This window comes from Barbus barbus (assembly GCF_936440315.1).
Source record: "Barbus barbus genome assembly, chromosome: 2".
In the NCBI taxonomy this organism is placed as follows: Eukaryota; Metazoa; Chordata; class Actinopteri; order Cypriniformes; family Cyprinidae; genus Barbus; species Barbus barbus.
The window spans coordinates 13,052,981-13,079,428 of record NC_136730.1 but is presented as its reverse complement, the minus strand read 5'-3'; the positions used below and the strand labels follow the sequence as shown (position 1 = coordinate 13,079,428).

Sequence of the window (26,448 nt, the reverse complement as noted above, 5' to 3'; positions counted from 1 at the left end):
TTTAGTTATTTATTTTTATTATCATTATTATTAAGTTTTTATTTTATTTATTTCTGTTTTTTTATCATTTGAAAAAAAAAAAAAAAAAAAAAAAATATATATATATATATATATATATATATATATAAATATATATATATATATATATATATATATATATATAAATATATATATATATATATATATATATATATATATATATATATATATATATAAATATATAAAAGAATAACAGCACAGCTTATCCCCAAGTGGCGTGATTAATAAATCATTCATGTCTGTAACACAAACTACGTGATAATTTACACACAATAGTTTTATATTTAAGGTTATGTTTGTTCAAATCATTAAACTCAATAATAATAATAATAATAATAATAATAATAATAAGTGATGTTCATCTAGTCCTAGACATATTACACATGTCTAAATACACCACATCTCTCTGTTTGTGTGTGAGATCGTAATACATTGTCAGTTTTGACTCGCTGTTCCCTGTGTAATCATCGCCTTCGCTCACAGACAGCGTAAATATCTGGTGTTTAAAAGAGCAGAGATTTGTCAAACTGTTTGAGCGTTAAATTGAATTTTAAATGATGAAACTGCCATTTGCTTCTTCCTTTTCCGTTTTCTTAAGCTCTCCAGTTTGCAATCTCTATTTCTCGCTCTGCCGTTGGCTTTGTGTTGACATCTTGCCAGTTAACTTGTGAAACTGACAATGAAGTTAATGAAAACTCAACAAACTATAAAATCCGTCTGATCTGCTCTCCCGTACGTTTGTAAACATTTCACAACACACTTGGAGCATTTCAGGCTTATTTGTGTAAAAATACTATTATTATTAAAGCTGAAGCTTTCCCTGATTCACTGCTGTCTATCAAGAGGAGATCGAGAGAGAAATGGTTCAGATGTGCTACAGGAGACGTTTACTGTGAGCAGGGCGCCACCATGAGCTCAAGACGAAAGAAACATGTGCACTGCGGGCTGTTAGTTCAAAAGACACAACTCCATATAAACCAAACTCTTGAATTACAGGATTTGACCAGGAGAACTTTTAGAGGGAGAATCTCACAAAACCTGTCAAAAACACCCCTGATGAGCATATTTCACAATATTTCTAAGGTAAGAAATTTAATTGTTGATATGCATATTTGCATTTTTTTTACATTGTGACATAATTTTCAAGACAACTTCAGCAGATTTCCTCCCGTAAATTCTCCTTACCACAATGCAAAAAGTAAAACATTAATTGAAATATAAGGCATTGTTTATGCGGATTTAAAACACTGTTAGAAGTTAAAGCTTTTTTTAATGAAGTATTTTAATTAAAATAATTGTTTATTTTTTAATTATAAAAATATAAAAATAAAAATAAAAATAATAATAATAATAGCCTTTTTACAGTAATGTGATTAATGAGAATAATGACATTCAGATTGTGAGTAATGGGCATTAAGAAAAAAACTTTAAATTATAGCGACCAGACACATGCATACTTATTTTTCTTTGGCCACAATATCATATCTTATTTAATATATTGTGATTTCAGCACATTTCTCCAGTAAACTCCCATTAAGACAATGCAAAAAAACAAGATACATCAATTAAAATATAAAGTATTTTTATGCTGATTTAATAAAAATATTTTAAAAACATTTCTAAGTTTATTTTTTAATTATTATTTACTAAAAATATTATTATTTTTTATTACATTAATGCGATTAATGAGAATAACAACATTGAGATTATTGACAAAAATATTTGGCCATTTATGGGGGGAAAAAAACGTTACAGTACAACATCCATTCCAAACACATGTGCAATTACTTTCTTTGGTTTAAAAAATACTATCTTATGTTATTTCTGGTGATTTCAGCACATTTTCTCTCTTTCCTTACCTCCAGCTCAAATATGTATGAGGGCAGCTCCTTCAAGACGTTCTCGGCGATGTCCACCTCCCTCAGATGAGTCTTCCAGAAGATGGAGATGGTGTCAGGAAGAAACTCAATCTGGTTGTTTGAAGCTTTGCAGATTTTCTGTGGAGTGAATAATCTCTGATTATCATCATTTACTAACAAAAAGAAGATAAATACACCATTCATTTAACCAAAAATTCAACATGGTCAACACATGAAGCATTCATGCATGCAATATGCTTCCTATGTTTCCTGTGATTGTAATTGTTATCCCAGCATAAATGTATAAACGTACCTTTTCAGTTGCATTTATTATTTTATTTTAAGTAATTTGGTCCTCCAAAAATTCAGACACGGCTGAAATTGTTACAAACTTGCCAATGTTTTACAAATAATATACTTTGCTTATGGCCTTCCATTTAAAAACATGTAGCTAAAATACTGAAGGAGGTTGTGTGTGTGCTGGTGACGCACCAGAGGACAGGCCCAGGGGTCGGGGAAGCTGCTGAGCTTGTTTCTGCTGATGTTCAGAGAGCTGAGGGCCTTCAGACAGTGCAGGATGGAGGAGGGCAGCTCCGTCAGGCCGTTGTCGGACACGTCCAGCTCCTGCAACTTACGCAGACCGATCCAGTTCGTGCCTGCAGCAGAATGCCAGCCGTTAGATCTGAGACGACCACCGCTTTAAAACCATGAGATGATGAACACCCAGTCTGTGCATTTACATTTATGCATTTTGGTTTTGAGGTTGTTTTAAAATAGTAGAAAGAAAGAAAGAAAGAAAGACAGACAGACAGATATACAATTATACTATTATTTGGACAGTTAAACCACAACTTCGATCACTGAAAGCCTGAAGAAAGGAAAATAATTTCAGTTAATGAGCAGGAAACAAACATTTTAATGTGAAGTACAGTCCCAGTGTAATAAAGTGGGTCTGAATTAATTCATTGTCATTGAGAGAGGTGGGTGGGATGGAGAGCACTGCTGTGAGCGAGTGATAGAGCTGATGCACACTAAAGAAAACGCTGCTTCTATCACCTACACCAGAAGTGTGTGTGTGTGTGTGTGTGTGTGTGTGTGTGTGTGTGTGTGTGTGTGTGTGTGTACCATTGGGGATGTTGAAGAGGCTGAGGAGTTTGTTTTTGGCTGCAGAAATCCTCTTCAACTGGCCGAGGTGAAGCAGACCGAGAGGAAGACACTCCAGCTCGTTTTCAGAGACATTCACAACCGATAATCTACAGAAACACGGGCAAGAGGAGATATCAGCGATGGAGCTGAGCACCATCAGTCATCTGCAGACGTTTCTCATGTTTTCTCTGCTGATTTTGAGGCAAAACATTAGGATTTAACATCATAATATATGATATAATATGGACCTGAATGCATTGACTTCAGCATGAAACCAAGAAAAAAGGCACAAATTAAACCTTTGATTTGCAATTGTTTCTCCTAGACAGCATTAAGATTGAATGAAGACTTTAGTTTAAGTGTCCTGCTTCTCAGACCTCAGTAATCTCACATCAGTGCTGAAAAAACTAACGACTAAAGCTGGTCCGCCAGCTAAACCAGCACTAGACCGGCATAAACCAGCTCAGGCCATTCGTGCTGGTCTAAGATGGTCTTTTCAGCAAGTTTGTCTCCTATAGAGCTTCAGATCTCAACAATGTCTCAAAATGTGTTTAGAATTGTTCAGATTATAACGTCTGAGATCTCAGTATGAACCAGTATTCATAACTTTAAAACTTAAACTACAACTGTTAAAATACTATTACAAACACCATTATAAAAATATTAAAATTTGTTAATTTTAATAAAACTTTAAAAAAGAAATTACATGTAAAACTTAAAACTAAAAAAGTTAAATTATTAATATTAATAATAATAATATTTAAAAATACATAAAAAATCTAACGAACATTAAAAATGCTGTTGTGGCAACTACCTGAAATAAAATACATTTAATAAAAAGTACTACTAATTACTAAAACTGCAATAAAAATAAATAAAGCTAAATAGAAACTCTTATAAAAAATAAAAAAAATTAATGGGAATGACAAGCATACAACAAAACACTAAAATTAAAAATTAAAACTGAAAATATAAAAATAAATAAGTTAAATCAAAATATTAATAAATAACAATAGTATATAAATAATACTAAACTAATGTGTACACAAAAAATATTTTATCAGAACATTTAAGAGAAACATCTGAGACAAAGTTGATACTTAAAGAAAACATTTTCTAAATTGTTCTTATTGGACAATGATTTTTGTTAGTCTTATAATAAAGATTGCACTCGAAAAAGTAATTTGGTCTAGCTGAAAATAATTCAGGCAAGAGGATCATGAATCTGATATTCTTGATATGTGTTGATATTATTGATATTGTGGATTCTCCATGTCTGGGGATCCTGTTTGAAAGATTCCGAATCGTGTCCAGAAGCTTTACAATATTGTTTCTGCTTATAGGTATAGTATTTACATGACGTTAATTACCTGCATGATTGCATTATCAGCATGATAACTATACAGTCTGCCATACAGACATTACCTTGACAGTCACATCTGATAGCATTCTCTTGATTGTAATGTAGAAACATGCACTTTCTGTAAAGCAGCTCTGAAGCGATACTTATTGTGAAAAGTGATATACAAGTTATACAAATGAAGCTGAGTTGCGGACCGGCTGCAGATGATCTCCTGCGATGAGGTCGGGGTGGGCAGCTCTCGCAGCTGATTGTGAGACAGGTTTAGCGAGCGCAGATGAATCAGACCCCAGGGCACCACAGATGGCAGCGAGCTCAGACAGTTATGAGACAGATCCAGAACCGTGATCTGAGACGACACGTCCATGAACCAGTCCAGATCCAACCAGGGCAGCTTCAGTCCCGCCCAGTCGACATGCACCGCCTGTGGACGAGGAAGAGCGAAATCAGCGGGATTTACTCACACCGAGGTACAGAATCCTCGATTGAAAGAATACTGATCACAATATATTACTACTGTGAATGCTGACAAGACACAAAATGTAAAAAAAAAGTTTATCAATAATGAAGACGAATATTATTAAATAAAATATAATTCATAAAAAAAAATACAGAATACTATAATATATAATTACTAAAAAAACAAAAACAGAATAACATATACATACATTCATTCATTGTACCATACATCTATACATAATTGGGCAATTAAAAAAAAATGATTTCAGTACCTAAAACATTATTATTATTATTATTAAGTATTTAGACTGAACAAAATTATAAACGCAACACTTTTGTTTTTGCCCCAATTTTTCATGAGCTGAACTCAAAGACACCTGTGAGGTGGATGGATTATCTCGGCAAAGGAGTAGTGCTCACTAACACAGATTTAGACAGATTTGTGAACAATATTTGAGAGAAATAGGCCTTTTGAGTACATAGAAAAAGTCTTAGATCTTTGAGTTCTGCTCATGAAAAATGGGGCCAAAAACAAAAGTTGTGTTTAGAATTTTGTTCAGTGTAATATGACTTGAGTTTATTGCCACATCAGCTTCACGGGCTATTGCTATTTCATGGCAAACAAAGATTATATATTAGAAAAAAACAATACAGTAGTATACAATACAAAATACAAAAATTAAATAAAGCAACTATAAAACAAAGTTTTGTACAAAAAAAAATCTATCAAATAATCTTTAATTTACTTTTGAAAGAAGATGTAAAGGTTTTTTTCTGGGTCCATCTTATAAAACAAGTCCTTAAGAGTTTGAAAAGTATATAATGTAATATAATTATAAGAAAACTAAAAAAATACAGAAAAAAATATAAATACTTACTAGTACAGTAATATAATATAGTATATTATAATATAATATACATTTCGTTGTGTTATACATCCATATGAAATTTTCATGGGTTTATGGGCAAATTATTTTATTATTATTATTATTATTATTTAAAAGTCTGAATGAGATCCAAAAAATTAAAACAAAAATAAAACAATAAAGAAGTTAATAACTATGCACAAAAATAAAATGTTGTTGTACTAGTGTTACATTTTTTTTGTGTGTCTGTAAAGAAATTAAAAGAGTCTAACTGAGTTCCAAACTCGTAAGGAGGAACTTTCCAGGAGGATGTGAAGTGTCCTGTGGCTCGACTTCATTTAAACACACACTTCTTGTATCATTTTTAACCCATGCTGGTGTTTATAAGCTCAGGATGTAATTGCATGAATTTAGTTCAACGTAACTGCTTTTATTAATGTTTTTAAGTTTTAAAAATCAATTATGTACACCACAGGAACGCCAAACCAGCTCCTACAATACACACTATTCTCCTGTTACTATGTTACTTGTCAGTGTTTATGAATAGGTATTAAGTCTCGTCTTGAATACATTTAAAAAGAGGAACTAGGGCTGACGCTAAAACTTCTGTAAAATGAAGCCGCAGCATTGTTCAGCGCTGATCTAAAATGAATTCAGCGAGATGAGTCTCACCTGTAGCAGCGTCCCGTCCGCAGACTCATCTTTGTCCAGCAGGTGACGCAGTCTGAGCAGCTGCCTGCTGAAGTCTGCGTGATCCATTAGTGTGTACGAGGAGAAACCGGCTCCATTGTTTAGCAGAAAACATGCAATCTCCTTATTCCCTGAGAGGAGAAAACCAGCTTCAGTTAAAGCAGGAAGAGATTTCACTTATTTCTCCACACCTCCATGCTGAAAGAGGAACTGAGTGCTGTGGAGGAAGTGCATGTGTGTGCTGGAGCAAAGCGGGAAACCTGAACACTGTCAAAAATTCCCCTGCTTTCACTTTTCAGACCCAGTTTACAGTTCAGTATGAGAAAGCTTGACGAAAGCAACCAGTTCCAGAAATGAAGGAAAAAAAAAAAAAAAAAGAACATTGAGCATTAAGCAAATGACATCCATCATTTTTAACTAATTCAATAAAACCAGACCAAGGTTTCTCAAACTGGGGTTTGTGAGTTGAAGATAAATATATAAAAATAAACAAATAAACATAAATACAATTAATCAACAATTAATAAACATAAAAAAATATATACATAGATCATATCAAAATAAAACACTAAAAAGTTTTCAATAATCAAATATTAATATATAATAACATTAAAAAAAATAAAATATAGAAATATACAACAAACAACAATAAAATAAAACATTACAAAATATATTAAAATAATATTAATATATAATAAAAAACTATTAAAACAGAATATAAACATAAATATAATATAAATTAGCTCTGCCAAACGATTAATCGCATCCAAAATAAAAGTTTTTGTTTACATAATATATGTATGTGTGCTTTGTATATTTATTATGTATATATAAATACACAGACATACAGTATATATTTTAAATATTTACATGCATATACATTTATATTTATATTCTTATATTATATATAAATATATTTAATATATAAAAAAGCATGTGTTTGTATATTTATTATGTACTGTATATATAAATACACAGTACACACACACATTACGTAAACAAAAACTTTTATTTTGGATGTGATTAATCATGATTAATCGCTTGAGACCACTAATATAAATATATTGAATAAAAAATATAAACATATAGAATTAAAAAAATTATATATTTTATTTGTTTACTTTCATGTCAAGTGACTATCAACCAACATCGGAGAACCGTATGTTTTTAACATTTTTAAAATAATGCAAATAAATAAAATACATTTTTAATGATCAAAATCAAATGTCTAATCAAGTGAATTCACAAAACTTTATCCATTTAAATTAATTAAATTAAATTAAATTAAGATATAACTGATCCTTACAATAGAACATTGTATTTGTATTGTTTGGTCAAATATCGAGCTGCATATTATTTGTTTATTATAAATAGTAATTTATTTATCTTTTTTTTTTTTTTTTTTTTTTAAGTTAAACTAAACAATGCCGTTCGCATTTTCCCCACTGCAGAAATCACAGGGCCCTATATGGATAACTAATGTCAACAAATGAAACCTTACAGTAAAGAGTTCCCTTGGTTGTTCACACCAAAAGTGACATAAAAAAAAAGCATAATACCACCATCAAACTGGCGTGAATGATCCTGAAGGAATCGCTTCAGAAGCATTCAGATTCTCTGCCAATATTTGCTCCTGGTGTGGGTTCATATTTAGTCCTTCCCAAATGTCATGCATTATTGTCTTATAGTTTAACAGATATTCTTTGCAGTAATAATGAGCAGTGAATGATGAGTACCTGCCTGCGCGGCGGCGTACAGGGGCAAGCCAGTGATGATGGCAAACTCTCCTGAATGAACAGCGCAGTCCTCGGCGTCAGCGTTATATGTGTGAACCAGCAGCTTCACCACCTCCAGATGACCCTGCTGACACGCCGTAGCCAACATCCAGTTCAGCAGATCCTTACGCACACACGGACCTACAGAAAAAGTGAGTCCTTTCAGAAGTGGAGCAAATTATTTTATTACAAAAAAACAACAATTGTTGTTCTTTGGAACAACATGGACTGATGAATCCTGTGAAATAAGACACAGAATATGCATTAAAGGTATAGTTGTTGAAAAAAAAAAAAATTAATAAAAAAAAGTACTTTGTAGAACATGTAAGTTACTCATGCTCAGGCAAAGAAATTATTAGGCCCAATCTCTTTTCTACCCCTTAGCCCTTTCCCTTTCCCCTACCTCCCTGTTTTGCGCATTCACGTGAAGGGGTAGAGGTGTCTCGATTCTCTTTTGGTTGGAGGGTAGGGGTAAGGGGAAGGGCCAGGGCCAGGGCCATATAGCCCTTCAAACGAAGATTTTTCGGGACCACACTTCAAACTAAGGGGTATAAATTATCTAAGCATAAACCGGCTACAGCAGCAACATGGCTGCCCAAGCAAACAAAAAGACACATAAATGTAAGCATTATTGGCATTAATAAAGATTTGAATGAAAAGTAATCATTTGTTTTATGTTACATTCAATCGTGTGTTCATATTTAAGCTCATGTTATTCAAAGAAGTCATTGCAAAAAAAAAAAAAAACGGAAAAAAAAACCGCTAAAGTTTGCTAACGTCATATCATTACTGACTGCACGATAGTGCCACAACATATGTTCATGCCTGATCAGGGCTGTAACCACCATAGACATTGAGGAGGGCTAGTTCCCCCAATAATTAGAATTCGCTAAACTTTTTTCTCAAATACCTATTGCCAATTCGAGAGAGAGAAAGAAAAAGAGTTTCTGTGCGTCTTTCTTTACTTGTGTGTGTGAGTGAGTTTACTTCAAAAACTTAAAAAAAAAAGCGATTTTATCCTCTCATTGCTGGAAAATAAAATGTAGCGATTCAGTATTTAAACGGTTATTAATAAAAGTCGTGAGGCAGCGTTGATTAGTTTCTTTGCTCCTGGATGGTCGAGCTACACAATCTCTAATATATATATGCGTGTGTGTGTGTGTGTCAGTCAGTCAGTAAGCAGCACATTAATATAGAACGGTAAGGCTCTAATGCACACCAGTATAGCCGTGTGTATTGTAGGAGCTAGACGACGTATGACGGCATGTGGTGTACCAATACTTAGGGGAATATTTTCCCCCCTACCCCTTGACACTCCATTTCAATGGACAAGGGGAAGGGGTAGGCAGAGGGGTAGGGGTAGGGGAAGGGGTATCAATAGAATTGGGATTGGGCCTTAATTTCATTGGATTCCAAAAACTCAATCTGAGCTGTTTTCAGATTTTTCCATTTTCCAACTCTCAAATCTCATTTACAGTCAAACATCTTTAAAGAGATAGTTCACCAAATCCATCATTAAGGCGTTTTAACTTTCAGCTAAAATACGAGTCCTTTAACCATAATATTGCTTTCTCCAGTGAAAGTCATCTCTGAATCAGGTGCACAGATCAAGCACAGTTTACAAGTGAAAACAGTCTAAAACAGCCAGAATCAAATAGGTTGGTGGATTTGGATTTGAGAGACAACAGGGAATGGACTTTTTCACTGGAGGAAACATTATTATGGATTATGGACTCATATTTTGGTCAATAGTGCTGGTTTAAAGTTATAAATGCCATAATTGTGGACTTTTCGCTTCACAAGGCATTTATTTATGGACTGGAGTGGTGTGGATTCCTTGTGGATTATTGTGATGTTTTTATCAGCTGTTTGGACTCTCATTCTGACGGCACCCATTCACTGCAAAGGATTCACTGCTTAGCAAGTGATGTAATGCTAAACATCCAAATCTGCTCTGAAGAAGAAACAAACTCATCTACATCTTGGATGGCCTGAAGTGAGTACATTTGTAGCAAATGTTCATTTTTGGATACAGTTAAAAAAGTAAACAGGGTGAACTTTGATTTCATGTTGACTTTAAGAAAGTGGTTTTGGTTTCCACTCACGTGGTATGGAGTCCAGCAGCTCTCGGACCAGCACATGATGTCCGTGATGTGCTGCTAGGACGGCAGGGTTTTGTTCGCTGGGGTCCTGTGGAACCGCAACTCGTGCTTCCTGCAGCAAGAACCGAACGCCGTCCACGTCACCGTTCTGAGCCGCCAAACACAGCAGCTGCAGCTACACAAACAAACACACAGACTGCCTTTAATAAAGCAGTTCAATCAGTTTAAACCATCCTGTTCTATCAATTGTTCTTAACATAAGGGGACACTAGATTGGTTAATATTTACAGTAAATATCTGACATGACAGTTTTATACCTGACACTGCAATGAAAAACAAGGGGGGAGTACTTTAAAGATTTTTGCACTGTTGCAGGCTTTTTTTGTACTGAAAAATCAGGGGATGGTTTAAAACTGCATGTCGGGTTCTAGAGAAATCAGCACTAGGTGGCACTAATTCACCTTGTCAAATGGCACATTCCACCAACTGCATACACAGAACTAATAATGTTTTTGAAACAAGTCTCTTCTGCTCACCAAAGCTGCATTTATTTGATTAGAAATACGGTAAAAACAGTTAAATTGTCAAATATTATTACCATTTCAAATAACTGTTTTCTATGTTAATATATTAAATTTTAATAATTTTTTTTATTAATGCGAGTCAAAGCTGAATTTTCAGCATTATTACCCGTCTTCAGTGTCACATGATCCTTCAGAAATCATTCTGGTATTCTGATTTGCTGCTCAAGAAACATTTCTGATTACTATGTCAATCAATCATGTCAACAGCTTCATATTTTTAGAAAAAAAAAAAAAAAATTAAAATAAAAAACATTCTAAAAATTCCCCCAAAAAATCAGTTTTAAAACAGAAACCTATTGTAAACATTTTAAAAGTTTTTACTTTCGATCAGTTCATTGCACTTTTGATGAATAAAAATATTAATTAAAAATAATACTAAAATAAATCTCACTGATCCCAAACTTTCTAATGGTAGCATATTTGTGAATAACTAAAAAAATATAAAAATCTCAGCAAAAACTGTAGTCTAGATGCACCGCGATTTGATTAGTTTACGTATAAATTCATGTTGTCCATAATGAACCTTGTGTTTAAAATATGATGATCAGATCATAATTAATGTGTTGGTGATCCTTTCTCAAAATAACCAATGTTTAATGAATACTGAAGACTGCTTTGTTTTCAACTACTATGTGAAACAGCATTTTAAACAGTGGTATGAAACACGTGACCTTATTACATATTCAGCAAGTGATGTTCAGTTAACGGTTTCAAAATTAAATTGGTTATTTTACATTTTCATCCTGTTTTGTGTCAAATTACTTTGCATTTTAACATTGCAAATTTATGCTTAAAAAATTAACAAACAAACATGCTTCATTCATTCATTTGTTGGAAATGAAAGGTCATGGCGAGCACATTGCATTTTGGGATACTGTTTTCATTAAAGTTCACCCTGGATATATTTAGACAAACACAGTAGGTTATAGTAAGAGGCGTATGCTAGTGCTATACAGTTTTTCAAACATAGTCATTCACTTCCAAATTACGATTTAATTTTAGCAGTTGTGAATGTCACATTGGCTCAAACCAGAGTTTAAATGAGAGTATGCACTTCCTCATTCTTGTACAGGCTCACTGTGGCCTACAGACACCAAAACAGTCCCTTTTTTCCACTGATGTCTCTCAGTCTCTGAATCAGGGGTTAGAAATAAGTGCAAGACTCTTTCTACAGCTATTTCTGCAGTTTGCAAACTGTATTCAGAATGCATAATTTTCTAATCATACAGTTACTTTTGCGCAGCTTTTCAAAATGTACAGTTTCAAAGCAGCTTTACAAACAAGTATCACAGTACTGATATCTGAAATTCCACTGAGCAGTTCTACATAAAGCTTCATAAAGAAGAAAGTATACGAAAATATGCAAAATGCAAAAATAATAAATACATTAGGGCTGCCCCATTCTAAAGGTTTTCTAGTTAGTAGTAGTCGACTAAACATGCAATTAGTTGACTAATCACACATTTATATTAAAATAATTATTTAAATATATACTGGGGGGTGTGGAACTATAGGGCTGGGTAAAAAATATCCATTTCTTTTTTTTATCAATTCTATGTAAATATAACATATATATATTTACCTCAGGAAAAACAAACACTCGTCAGTTAGCTAGAAAAAATATTTTTACTGTATAATTTTTCAATATTTAATTTATGTATGAATAAATCTGTCAAGTTATGACACCATTTAAATATGTTTATATTTTAAAAAATGATTTGGAGATGAAATATAGTTATAGTAATTGAAACGTTAGTATTATAGCTTTATAACTACACAATTTTTACTGAATGTAATTTTGTATGTGATAATGTTTAACCACTTAATTTTAACCACCAATATTATAATGTAGCACCAGATGACTCATGTATATTTACAGCAGTTGAGATTTTTCCTTGAGAAAATTTGCCATGTACTGTGCCTGATATATATATCCAAAATAACTGATATGGAATCGCATCATAATCAAAATCAAATGGAAATCGAAACATGAAATTTGTGTCAATACCCAGCCCTATGGCGCACTAAACAATAATGAGCCTCTAATATATAGCTTATTCCACTCTCAAGCTTCACTCGCACATAAAGCTTGCCACAAGGCCCCAGCAAAAAATAATGACTATGAATGTGTTGAGTATGACTATGAATTATGTCAACTTATTTATTAATGAACTAGTGTTTTCTCAGTCAGTTTGTCAGCTGAAAAGGTGAAGTGGATGCTGACTCATCTCCACAGTACAGTGGGCGTGCTGTTAGAGAGAAATGCACCTTTCATGGGGATTTCAGAGATTATTTGTATTTAGTGTACACGGAGTTTCTGCAACACTTTAGTTTTGTGCCACGCTCCAGTGCAAAAAGCGTGTCCTGTTTGTTTTCTTTATTTTACAAAAGCATAAGCACAATGATATTGCAAGTGTACACAAATAAAAGTAGACCCTCCACAGTTTAGAATGATGGATTCCTCTTATCTGTATGAGCAAAAATACCATATATTGTTTCCACTCTTATAAGGAAAAACGCCAGTGATCGTGCCGATGTCACACTTCCATGCAGCAACAAAATTAATCAAATTTGGGTATAGGCCTATGCCTAATAATGCACATTTATTTTGGGTAATGGCTGTGTAAAGTTGCTACAATTTAAATGTTTCAATGATAAGTCATGTTCGATGAATGATAGGTGAACGTTTAGATTTCCTGCCCGTTACAGACATGAACAGTTTTTGCAACCAACCATATAATTTTAGTTTACTAATGTTTAGTTGACTATTATGGGGGCAGTCGTAAAATACATTTTGAAAATAACATATAAAGCATGAAAATAATACATAACGTATAATAAATAAATAACAAATAATTCTAAAATTAACCATTTTTTACACAAATTTAAATTCAAATAAATAATTTTGGCCTTCCATTCTTCGTTTGATGAATAAACCATAAGTCATATTAAGTGCGATTTATTTTAATATCTTCTTAATATTTTAAGTCATTATTTGATTAACTTAGTTTTGTGAATTCTTTATTTGTAAGTTGCTTTGTATAGACGTAAATGTAAATAACTTTTTATTTATGCCAATTGCTGAATTAACCAACCTTTTTTTCAAACAATGGGTAGTGTAGGCTGCTCATATGCATTATTTAATTCTGAATGTAGTTTTACAGTAACGCACAGAAATATTTGAAATCTAATATTTGCACACATTTCTAATCTCAGAGGCCACCGAGCAGCGATTGAACGGGACTAATGTGATGAGTATGGAAGCAGAAGCAGAGGATCAGACGTGGTTTTGTTAACTGATGGACGGTTAGGAGCCATTACAGTCAAGCCATCAATCACTCGGGACCCCATTAGAGACCTGTAACAGTATTTACAGAGGAATATCACTGCAGACTCACTGACCACACGCTGTCATGACATCTGTAATCACCTCACTGCGACACAGCCTTTCAAGAAACAAACACACCTTGAGATTAATCTTTCTGCCTTGTTTTTGTATATAACCATAATCATAGATGTAATTTAGTAGGTTGATTTTGTGGATTATAAAATTAAAGTTTGGGATTTTTTTATGCTCAAAGCTGCATTTATTTGATTTGAAAAATTGTAAAATATTAATAGAATTTAAAAAGCAGTTTTGTATTTGAATATATTTTAAAATGCAATTTATTCCTGTGATGCAAAGCTGAATTTTCAGCATCATTACTCCAGTCTTCAGTGTCACATGACCCTTTAGAAATAATTATAATATGCTGTTGGCAGGACATAGCTAGGTGGTTGTTAGGAAGCAATATAATGACAGTTTTCAATCCAAACAAGTTTCCAAAACCCTCCCCTTGTCTGCCATTGTTCAGATAAACAGATATTACCGCTTCGAACTCACGCAATTGATTGAGCCAAAAGCTAACATGTCAGGTGGTTCAAACAAACAGATCAGCGTCAGAGTGTTTACACAACAGGGATATAAACATGCAAAAGGTCTATGTTATTTCTGCATATTAAGCTGTGAAAGGAGGAAGTATATTAACTAAGAAAAACTGATACACTTCACTTTTAAATCCAGATTAAAGGCTCATCATATTCAAATGATTTGTTGCTGTTTTAGTTTTCATCGTTACGTCCATAGAGCCCACAAACGTTAAAACATTAAAAACATATATTTTGAGTCTATAACGAGTTTCTACTGTTTTGAAAGCATATAATGTGCTCACTGTATTTTTCACACATCAAACATGGAGGCGAAAACTGAGAGAAGCAAGTGTGAAAAACGATGTGATACTCAATGTTTGTCATGGGCTCTGGCTTTCCTTTGACTGTATTGTGTGTGTATGTGAGAACTATCAAGGGTTTCACAAGCATGTTTTTAGTGCACGTTTCCCCTGCTGATGCAGATCAGAAGAGCTCAAGCAGTCTTACACTAAGCCAAGCCAGATACTTGACTGTTGTTCATACTTGGGATTAATCATTTCAACAAACTCCTAATTCTTAGTATTAAAGTTTTGCATTTAACTTACTGTACACTGTTAGCTTCAAACTGATGCTGTACCTCAAATCATGCAACTCACATTTATATTTATGCATTTGGTAGATGCGTTTTATCAGTTCACGCATCCCCTGACTTTGCCATCACATTATTTACGTTTAAATTTAAATATTTAAACTTTAATCCAAAGCATTTAAGTTACACATTCCATCAGTTCTAATTGATCATTATCAATTAAACCCATGATTATGGCCCGGTTGCACAGACAGGGCTTAGACTAAGCCAGGATTAGGCCATGGTTCAATTACCGGTAGGACATTTAAGTAATTTTTATAAACCTGCCTTAGAAAAAAAACATTACTGGAGTGCATCTTGAGACAAAACAAAGGCACTGATATATTTTAAGATCAGTCAGTGCAAGTTTATTTCAGTTGAATCAGCTCAGACTTACATTTTAGTCTAGGACTAGGCTTAAGCCTCATCTGTGAAACCGGGCGTATGTGTTACAGTTTATATATAACGCATGGATGCTTGTTTACAATAAAGAACCAACCAGGCAACCACCCACAACTTACAAGCAACTCTATGTGAAATACACAGTTTAAAAAAAAACAAAAAAACACCTGTACTGTAAAAAAAACTTCAAGCAGTTTTAACTAATTATTATTTAGTAACTAGTTCCACAGAAATTTTACGTTCAGTCAATTTCTGACTTCAAAGTGTTGCCTGAATTGTTACTGAAATTTTATAGTGCACGTGCTTTTAAGATGAGTCAACATTAGCATAGCTAATTGTAAACTGGATTTGAAAATAACCATTAATTCAATTTTTTTCAATTATATTTGTGTAGACTTAATATAATGTCCTCTCAACTAAGGCCAAGCCATAAAATTAGCTCAACTTAAATATTTTTGCCCTTCCAACATTTTGTTAATTAGATTTTTTTACAGTGTGGTTGCACCAACCAAAATAATGTTCATAATCCCTAACATCAGTTTTTTTACGTTCATAATATTTTGACAGCCATTTTAAACAAACATGATAAAGAAAGTCACAAGACACTAAAATAATGCAATAAACATTTATTTAACAACATAAGATGTAACATAAAACCCTAATGTACATAAATGATAAAAACTAAGACACTGTTTCATTAAAAACATATGTAAAGTGTGTCACACAGGGAATTCTGGGAATGTTGATTTATGGTTTCCACTATAAATTCTAAGACAACTTCTTGCTTTTCAATTCAAAAACATTAAATTTACAAAGTTACATGATATGTACCATTAGATCCATTACAGTTTACAGAAACTTACCGTTAACCAATTTAAAGTTTTTATCATCGTTTTACAGTCCTTTACCGTAAAAATAAATATATATATATATATATATATATACACACACACATACAGTAGTGTGAAAAAGTGTTGGCCCCCTTCCTTTTATTTATTTTATTGCATGTTTGTCACACTTTAATGTTTCAGATCAAACAAATTTAAATATTAATCAGAGATAACACAAGTAAACACAACATGCAGTTTTTAAATGAAGGGTTTTTTTTATGAAGGGAAAACAAAATCCAAACCCACATGGCCCTGTGTGAAAAAGTGTTTTCGCCATTATCCACAAATGGCAAAAACATGGAACAGTGGTGAACCTTCCCAGGAGTGGCCGGCCAACCAAAATTACCCCAAGAGCGCAGCGACGACTCATCCAAGAGGTCACAAAAGACCCCACAACAACATCTAAAGAACTACAGGCCTCACTTGCCTCAGTTAAGGTCAGTGTTCATGACTCCACCATAAGAAAGAGACTGGGCAAAAATGGCCTGCATGGCAGAGTTCCAAGACGAAAACCACTGCTAAGCAAAAAGGTTTGCCAGAAAACATCTTGATGTTCCCCAAGATTTTTGGGAAAATACTCTGGGGACTGACAAGACGAAAGTTGAACTTTTTGGAAGGTGTGTGTCCCATTACATCTGGCGTAAAAGTAACACAGCATTTCAGAAAAAGAACATCATACCAACAGTAAAATATGGTGGTGGTAGTGTGATGGTCTGGGGCTGTTTTGCTCCTTCAGGACCTGGAAGACTTGCTGTGATAAATGAAACCATGAATTCAGCTGTATACCAAAAAATCCTGAAGGACAGTGTCCGGCCATCTGTTCGTGACCTCAAGCTGAAGCGAACTTGGGTTCTGCAGCAGGACAATGATCCAAAATACACCAGCAAATCCACCTCTGAATGGCTGAAGAAAAACAAAATGAAGACTTTGTAGTGGCCTAGTCAAAGTCCTGACCTGAATCCTATTGAGATGCTGTGGCATGACCTTAAAAAGGAGGTTCATGCTCGAAAACCCTCCAATGTGGCTGAATTACAACAATTCTGCCAAGATGAGTGGGCCAAAATTCCTCCACAGCGCTGTAACAGACTCATTGCAAGTTATCGCAAACGCTTGATTGCAGTTGTTGCTGCTAAGGGTGGCCCAACCAGTTATTAGGTTTAGGGGGCAAGCACTTTTTAACACAGGGCCATGTGGGATTGGATTTTTTCCCTTCATAATAAAAAAACTTCATTCAAAAACTGCATGTTGTGTTTACTTGTGTTATCTTTGATTAATATTTAAATTAGTTTGATGATCTGAAACATTAAAGTGTGACAAACATGCAAAAAAAAAAAATAAATCAGGAAGGGGGCCAACACTTTTTCACACCACTGTATATGTCAACTAATAGACTACTTACTGGCCATGTTTACTGTAGATAAATTCAGGTGTCAATTCACCTTTTAGTGCCGAATCTGGTTCTCTGCACAGACACTTCAGTGATTTACGGAAGTGACAACCGCATTCTACTATTGAATAAACTCCTGAAAAATGCAAGTATTAACCACCTCATTTATTGAAATTCTATACAGTGTTTTATGGAACCGAACTAAACAGCTAGTTGTTAATAACATATTCAAATGCATATCAGAGTTGTGTGTTTTTTGTTTTTTTGCACAATTTCATGTACAAATATCTCTTTTGCACAATTTCTTGTACCGTATTTATGTAAAGTTCTTGTACAGCCTCCGTTTGTGTATGTGTAGTCAACTAGGTATAGTATTTATAGTATATGTATAGTCAGATGGTTAACTGTTGTATAGCTCTATTGTTTTTCCTATACTTGAATTGTTGTATGTTTATCTCATATCTAACTAGTATGTAACACCGTGGTCCTGCGAGACACGACATTTCGTTCCACTGTATGTCCACCCATGTAGCAGAATGACAATAAAGCTCGACTTGACGAAATCACAAGAAGCGAGGCAGGCCCGTAGCCAGCTATGAGGACACCGAGGTCCAAACCTCTGCAAATTGTTCATGTTTAAAACTCCTCATATGAATGTCTGCATGTATAATTCAGTTAAGACAGTTTGCAAGAATCATGTTAGTATCCGTGGTATGAACATGATCGCTGCGAGACGCTGGCGGAGTGAACGAGTCTTGAGAGAGTTGTGTGTGAGTGAGGGCACAGCCTCCGTGTTGCCAGATCCATCAACTATTTTCTTTGGACTTGTATTTTCCACTTAATTTGGCACTATAGTTATAAGTTAATATAGTGTGAAGTTGCAGTTTAGGATCAGCTATATTTTTATCTTATCTTATTTGCAAAAGATAATAAATAAACCAAAATTATTTAATTTTTTATTTTTCAGTTTTTATAGCAATATCTGGCAACACTGCATCGCCTGAAATTAAACTGATAGTAACCAAAAAAGACCATGGACAGGTTATTGCTGACAGGATAGAACATTCGGTAAGGGAAATGCAAAATAAATCAAGATATTATCTGTCAGAAACTTCTTCAACGCTGCCAAAAAACTACACAGATCTGTAGAACAAGTAGGTTACAGAATGAAATGAAATGGCCTATGCAAACGTTAGCAATGAATAAGTCTGTACTGTGTCATTCAAATTTAGTTACATTTTCACAAATAATGCTATAACATTCATAAGAGCACTAGACAAACTTATCTTCTATATAGCAATGATTATTAATGAAAACTATAACAGTAATATGTATTGTTGCATGATTACATTACATTGAGTCATTTAGCAGACACTTTTATTTAATGCGACTTAGAAATGAGGATATTAATAGACAACTGATAAAATTATACACCCCTAACATATAGTAAAATATTAACAAATTTTGATGCAATAAATATGGTATAATTTAAGTGTCCATCCCAACAAAATAGAAAACATCTTTCACAAACATCTACATCTGTCTCTTTTAAATTGTTAGTGTATATAATGAGTTATTTGCATTATATCTTGGAAATAAGCCCCATACCAAAATACCAACCTGCACCCGCCTGCTTTATTAAGTCCATAAAATGGATCGCATTACAAGCCGAGCCTAAACAACAAGCTCAAAGATGCTTATTAAGCCTCGCTTACAATAAGTGAACAAAGCAAGAGCACACCCTGCGAAATAGCCTTCAGAACATGAACAAAACATGACGGCTTTGTTGACTCCGTTGACTATTATTCTGGTCAAATATAGCAGATAAAAAATGTGTGATACTGAAAATCATTGTCAGTAATGTAGGTTTCGAGAGTGGCTTCTGTTTTGTACACACACAAAACTATTATTTAGTGGATTTAAATGCGGTGTCACTCCTGAAACTTTACAGTGTGTACTTACAAAACTGGTTCGATATTGTAGCAACTTACATTTAACTATTTTTAGCAATACTTTTAAATATTGCACGCATCATAATACCTCTTGGATGCTTTATTTCCTACAGAGCTTGTAGTAACACATTATGGTACTGTTGTCTCTGTAAAGAATAAATGTGATGCTATTTTAAAATATGGGCAAAAGAAGATATCTTGGAGAGCTGCATAATGTTACAATGCTGCCTACGCATTTCAATCCCAAGTCGGCATGATACGCCCACCCGGCTATTATTCTCAAGCATATCTGGACTGAACTGAGAAATGTTGTTTTGATGATGCCACAAAAAGCCCGTCTGGTGCCAGACCACCATAGCAACTTCCAAAACACAACATATGCTGGTTCTTCAGCAGGTGAACTGCATGCACAATGCACCCGCTTCCCTTCAAGTGCTTATAATGTGAATTTTCAGTCAAAAATGAGAGAGCATAAAGTGAGCAAATGATCAAACTCACCCCATCCGGTCCCCCTCCGCCGTTATTCTCGTAGGAAAGCCGGATTAGCTCGCGTGCCCTCTGGTCCTCGCCTTGTGTATAGGCCTCTTGGATGTTCTTCAGAGTGGTAGAATGACTCAAGGGAACGCTGCCAACCGCCGACTGCTTGGCTCCCATCTCTGGAACGCCTGCGAACAGGGCATAGCCACCACAAACAAACAAAATACTCAGTACAAGAGAAGAAACCTCATGCTAAAGCGAAGACAACGCGATGGGAAATGAGCTCCAGATACAGGAGGCGAGGGAGCAGCCGGGAATCAGGTCAGCCTCATAAAGAATTCACATGCCTTTCCCCCCAGACTGGTGCGCGTGTATTTGTGGAGCAGCGCTTTTCCACGTTCACCTTTGATGTAAAGAGCACCTACTCAGGGGCGGGAGTGAGATCGGGGAGACTGAATGGATAGTGATAGTGATGCATGCATGCAGTAAGATAAACAGCTGCAGATCCAAACATGTCTAAATGCATACACACACACACATGAAAAAGGAATGTGTGCTTGTTCTGTAGTTTGCATGAAATATTTTTTGGGAAGTTGACATGCTCTGTGGTGTGGCATGCAAAACTTCATCTAAAACTGTTTTATGTGGCATTTTGGTGATTCTTTTGTAATTATTATGCATGCTGTTTTGAAGCTTTGTGCTATTTTACAAACTACATGTAATATTTGTACTTTTAAAAATGTATTTCTCAATGCAAGACCATTTAAAATGACATGCAAAAGGCTGATTAAAAGAAAAAAGAAATGGTTTTAAGTCACATGGCCTACACTTTATACCTAAAGGGTATAAAATAAGATTAAGTCACATTTATTACCTTAATAAAATAAATGGAAAAATAATAATACAAATTACTATAGCTAAGTTTGATCTTGCAAAAATAAATAAATAAATACTTTAATAAATAATTTAATTTCCATTTTTTTCCCATTTCAATTTGTACTGTAACTTATTTTATTTCAGTTACATTTTATTTTTCATCTAAAAACTGCATTTTATTTCAGCTTTATTTCAATGAACGAAAACAATAGTCAATAGAAAACAATTTTAATAGTTCAGACAGAACAACAGAAAGAACGACAGAGACAGAATGATAGTTCGAATGTTAGAAAGAACGATAGAATGACAGAACAGCAGAATGATAGATAGATTGACAAATAGACAGACAGACAGATAATTGTGCATGAGGCTTTGTGGTGGTTTTATGGTGTTATTTTGTCAGAATTAAAATGACATGAGGTCGAGTAATTAAGAGCGAATGTTCATTTTAGGGTAACCTTCATTAGTCTTTATTAGTAATATTTAAAGAGCACATTATGGGTTGCCATTACTCGTATGGCTGGACTACAGTGCGGGAGTGTTATGATACCAATCCAAGAGGGCAGTGAAGGTCAAATCAATCACTCCCTCCTATTATTCACATTACTCCATCCAGCCCTTTAACATTTATCTGGCAAATGTGGCCATTGGCAGACGCTGCTCCATTAACAGCAGCACTGCTCCGATGTAAAGAAGCCGAGCTGCGGGTAAGTGCCGGTATGCCTTAGTAGAAGCTCATATGAATAATTAAGAATGTTTTTTTTTTCTGATGAACGGCTGGAGAAAGCCTGAGGGAGGGTAACCATTAGAAGACATCAAGCCTGCATCAATACAGGCTCAGCTCACGTCCCGCCCAGGCCAAATCAACCTGGAGGGAAAACCAAAGCCAAGACAATAGCTCTGCTCTCAATAACAAGCTGAAAACCTACACAGATTTTAAGATGCTCCTAATGTGAAGGAAAGATGAACATTAATACAGCATCACCAAAGTTTCTCAAGTCACTTCAAATAACTTATAACTAACAAATAATTGATGTACTATCGAACTCTATGGAAGTCAATGGCTACCGGCAACTGTTTAATTACCAACATCCAAATGTTTTCTTTTGTGTTCAACAGAAGAAAGGAACTCATGTAAGTTTGGGACAACTAGGCACATACTGTAACTTCAAATTTAACACGGAAATACTTTTCATTAAATACTGAAAAGTATATATAAAAACAGCAGCTACATTCTTAAATTAAACACAGCCTATTTTAGTTTTGTGTGTTGTGTATTTTTTGGAGTTACCATGTCATAAACTCAGTAACATGCTAGAATTAGCTTTTATTTTCATTTCAGTTTTAGTACATTTTTGTTGTTTTTTTTTATATTTCTATTCATCTTAAAATTTAGGTTTTTAGTCATTTTAGTACTTCAACTAAAGGCAACATTTTTATTTCGTTTTAGTTTAAAGTTTTTCATCTTCTGTAATATTTATTTTTTGCTTTATTTGCCGTTTCTCTGGATGTTTTTGACTTCCTCTGATCAACAGACCATAACAGCTTTACAAAACATCCAAAACCGTGCTGCTTTCATTTATTCAAATAAAACTTTCAGTGCTGGACAGATTCCAGGTCATACACAAGAAAACGGTGCTATCATTTTCCTAATGCTATTATCATTTTGTTTCTTACAAACACACAACTTTTCACTTCACAAAACATTAACTGATGGACTGGAGTGTTGTGGGTTTCTTGTGAATTATTGTGATGTTTTTATCAGCTGTTTGGACTCTCATTCTGACGGCACCCATTCACTGCAAAGCAAGTTGCAAGAGCAAGAGACAAAACGCTACATTTCTCCAAATTAAGGATAGCCTGTAAATTTTTAGCAAATTTTCTTTTTTTGAGTGAACAATTCCTTTAACGTGATTCAGTTTGAACAATCAGTTTCAATGAATCAATTTAAATTAATGATTTTATCACATATACAAATATCTTAAAATGTATTCAAAGCCTGCAAAATATCAAGATTAGAGATTTCAAGATTTAGAAATATAGATTCACTCAACTCTAAATGTGACAGCAAACCTCATAAATGTCACCCCATTAACATATAAATGAAACGAGTAAATCTGCTGATTAGATCAGTCATGTAACTTTCACTTTTTCATTCTTCAGTGTAAAAAAGATCTTAATCACCTTTAATCCCCTTAACATATAGAAACTGTTTACGAGACACTCAAATTGCTCAGTTTAAGACTACTAACTTCTACTAAGAAAAGCACAAGCGAGCAACACCATTCAAACCACGTGACAAATCAGACAATGTGAATGACGCCAACAAAGAAAGTCTGAGGATGATCAGAGAGACTAAGAAACAAACAATAAATGACTTTCAAGTTAAAACACAATCTTTCTTATAAGTTCAGAGAATTCAGATGCGCCAACACGATCACTTCTTAACCCCGATTTCTACTCTGAACACTGACCCGAAATGCTGAAAAAGGAGACATTCACAATGCAAACGTACCTTATCATTCTGCCCGGATCAATCCGGCGATCATCTCATTACTGTGCACCAGGAGCCCAGACTCGATGTATGTCCAGCACCTGTGAGCATTAGCCTGACTCTGTGCCTAGAGCGGAATGACTCCCTTCTCCTCCCTGCCTGCTGTCCTTAATGGCAAGGTTATCTTACACTGCAAACACATTAAAGAGTGAAACCCAACCCTCCCCGGCTGGCTGCTGTGTCTCTGTCCCTCCCTAGAGGACCTCAGATTGCGTTCGCAGCTACAGCTCAAGCCGAGCTAAACCAGATTAGCACACTGGCCTCCTTCTTAAGCGTGTGTTTCTGTCACACGAGACCAGACGACACACTCAATCACACACACAGACAGACGTGACGGGATTCAGACATGAGCCACACACCGGCGGATGCACGCAAACTCATGGTTGCTAATGGCAACTGTGTTGCTGATGCTGAGCCGGCGGGAAAAAAGAAACCCAACACCTACAACATGAGGTTTCACCTCTGGGGGGATATCGACTGTTTTTTGCTGGATGCTTGCTTCATCGGTTTTCTGGAAAAATGCAAACCAGTGCAGCCTAAAAACTCCTTATACATGACATCTATAGGGATGGTCGTAGATTAATATAGTTGTTTGGACCAAATCCAATTTATTTTTGTTGTTATCAATTGACCAACAACAATTATCATCAAATTTTGAATTAGAAATTGAGACACACTTGACTGAATTTGATTCTCATGATGATTGAAGCATGTAGTGTATTTAGTGTTTTTTGTCACACTTTAAATATTCCCTGAGAAATATGTGCCACTATTAAATATATACCACAGTATAATTTGATTTATATATTGCAAAAAATTCTATATGTAGACCCCCAATCTTTATCATGACTTTACTATATTCAACATGCAGAATTATAAAAAATACATTAAAATAAACAAATGCCTCTAAATATTCAACCAATCGTTCAATAAACTTGTTACTATTATATAGGAACTATACAGGATATAAATGGGAGTAGTTTGGAGACCTACTCGTTCTTTATTACGACTATTTTCAACATAAACAAACAAACAAGTCTCTATATATTTATTAATTCATTCAATCAATTTTTTTTATTTGTTTGTTTTTATAAATATATATTAATAAAAGTATTTATTTTAGTGCTGTCAAACGATTAATCGTGATTAATCTCATCCAAAATAAAAGTTTGTTTACATAGTATAAGTGTGTGTACTGTTTATTTATTATGTATATATAAATACATACATATGCATGTACATATTTAAGAAAAATATATGTTTATATATTAAATATATTTATATATAATATAAATTATATGAATATAAATATATACATGTAAATATTTTCAAAATATTTGCTGTATGTGTGTGTTTTTATATATACATAATAAATAAACAGTACACACACTTATATTATGTAAACAAAAACTTTTATTTTGGACGCGATTAATCGTTTGACAGCACTAATTTATTTATAAATATTTATTAATACGTTTTATTTCTTACCAGCAACATAAAGGTGTCAAATATTTTGCGATACATTCATTCTTCATTATTTATGATTGCTATTTTCGACATAAAATTCTAAAAATAATATATGACTTTATCACAACTATGAAATCAAACAAATGGATGCATGTGGTGATAAAAACAAAAAACTGCTTTGCAAATCTAAAATACATCTGTCCTAAACATTTCAGCAGAAACCTGTAGATGAAAGTGGTTTTAAGACCAAGGGTAACTAATTCAGTCAAGCGAGTCCACATGTTTGATTGCTAGTGAATATTTAGATGCTGTTTTTGGCAAATTCAAAATTTGATATTAGTACCTACTGTATTAATGATAACCTACTCAACAACAAATGAGATTGAGCACAATCAACTATATGAATCTGTAGTAATGCCTATATTAATCAGCAGCCAAATATGAATAAATGTTAAGGCACAAATGTTACTAGAATTTAGGCCAATCTCACATTCAAACTTGAGTATATGTGAGAGGAAGTGACGTTCGCTGCTATAAACAACTTTCTGAAGACCGTCTGAGTTTCACTTCATATTTCTATATATTCTGTGCAGACTGTCAAGTTCCTTGAACCATAACTGCACTACAGATGGTGTCTTAGCTTTTCAGAGGGGAGAGAACAATCAAAACCAAACAAATCTTTTATTATACACGCTGCTCCTTACATGCTCCACCAGGCACATTTGATATCATTCTCAGTACCACAATACCACACTCTCACATGACATAGTTATGTTGCTGAACTGGTGTTTCTCTCGACCGATTCAACAATCTGCATCACATACACTGGCAACATGCTGTTTGTAAAGGAATGAGGAAGTTTTTCCGACTTCATGCCTTCGCTGAGAAAAATGTCACTGTTTTTAGGGTTTATTTAGAGGATCTGTTGTCAATCTGTCTTGAGATGTCAAAAATAGGTGTTTTTTTACAAGTAGATTATTGCCAGATAGGGTCTCAAATGAACACTGAATAAAGTGCCAATTGTGA

At 34.2% G+C, this 26,448-nt stretch overlaps 1 protein-coding gene across 1 annotated transcript in view; it reads right to left on the bottom strand.

Annotated features, from left to right (window-relative positions):
- Positions 1 to 26,448, bottom strand: part of LOC306885404 (leucine-rich repeat serine/threonine-protein kinase 1-like) — a 302,603-nt gene that overhangs the window by 272,653 nt on the left and 3,502 nt on the right. The window contains exons 3-10 of the mRNA XM_079441887.1: positions 20,547 to 20,713; positions 10,300 to 10,471; positions 8,156 to 8,335; positions 6,402 to 6,550; positions 4,602 to 4,828; positions 3,024 to 3,151; positions 2,391 to 2,554; positions 1,899 to 2,036 (exon numbers count right to left, since the gene is read on the bottom strand). Coding sequence (XP_079298013.1) covers positions 1,899 to 2,036; positions 2,391 to 2,554; positions 3,024 to 3,151; positions 4,602 to 4,828; positions 6,402 to 6,550; positions 8,156 to 8,335; positions 10,300 to 10,471; positions 20,547 to 20,713 — 1,325 coding nt within the window. The remainder of the gene's footprint in view (positions 1 to 1,898; positions 2,037 to 2,390; positions 2,555 to 3,023; positions 3,152 to 4,601; positions 4,829 to 6,401; positions 6,551 to 8,155; positions 8,336 to 10,299; positions 10,472 to 20,546; positions 20,714 to 26,448) is intronic.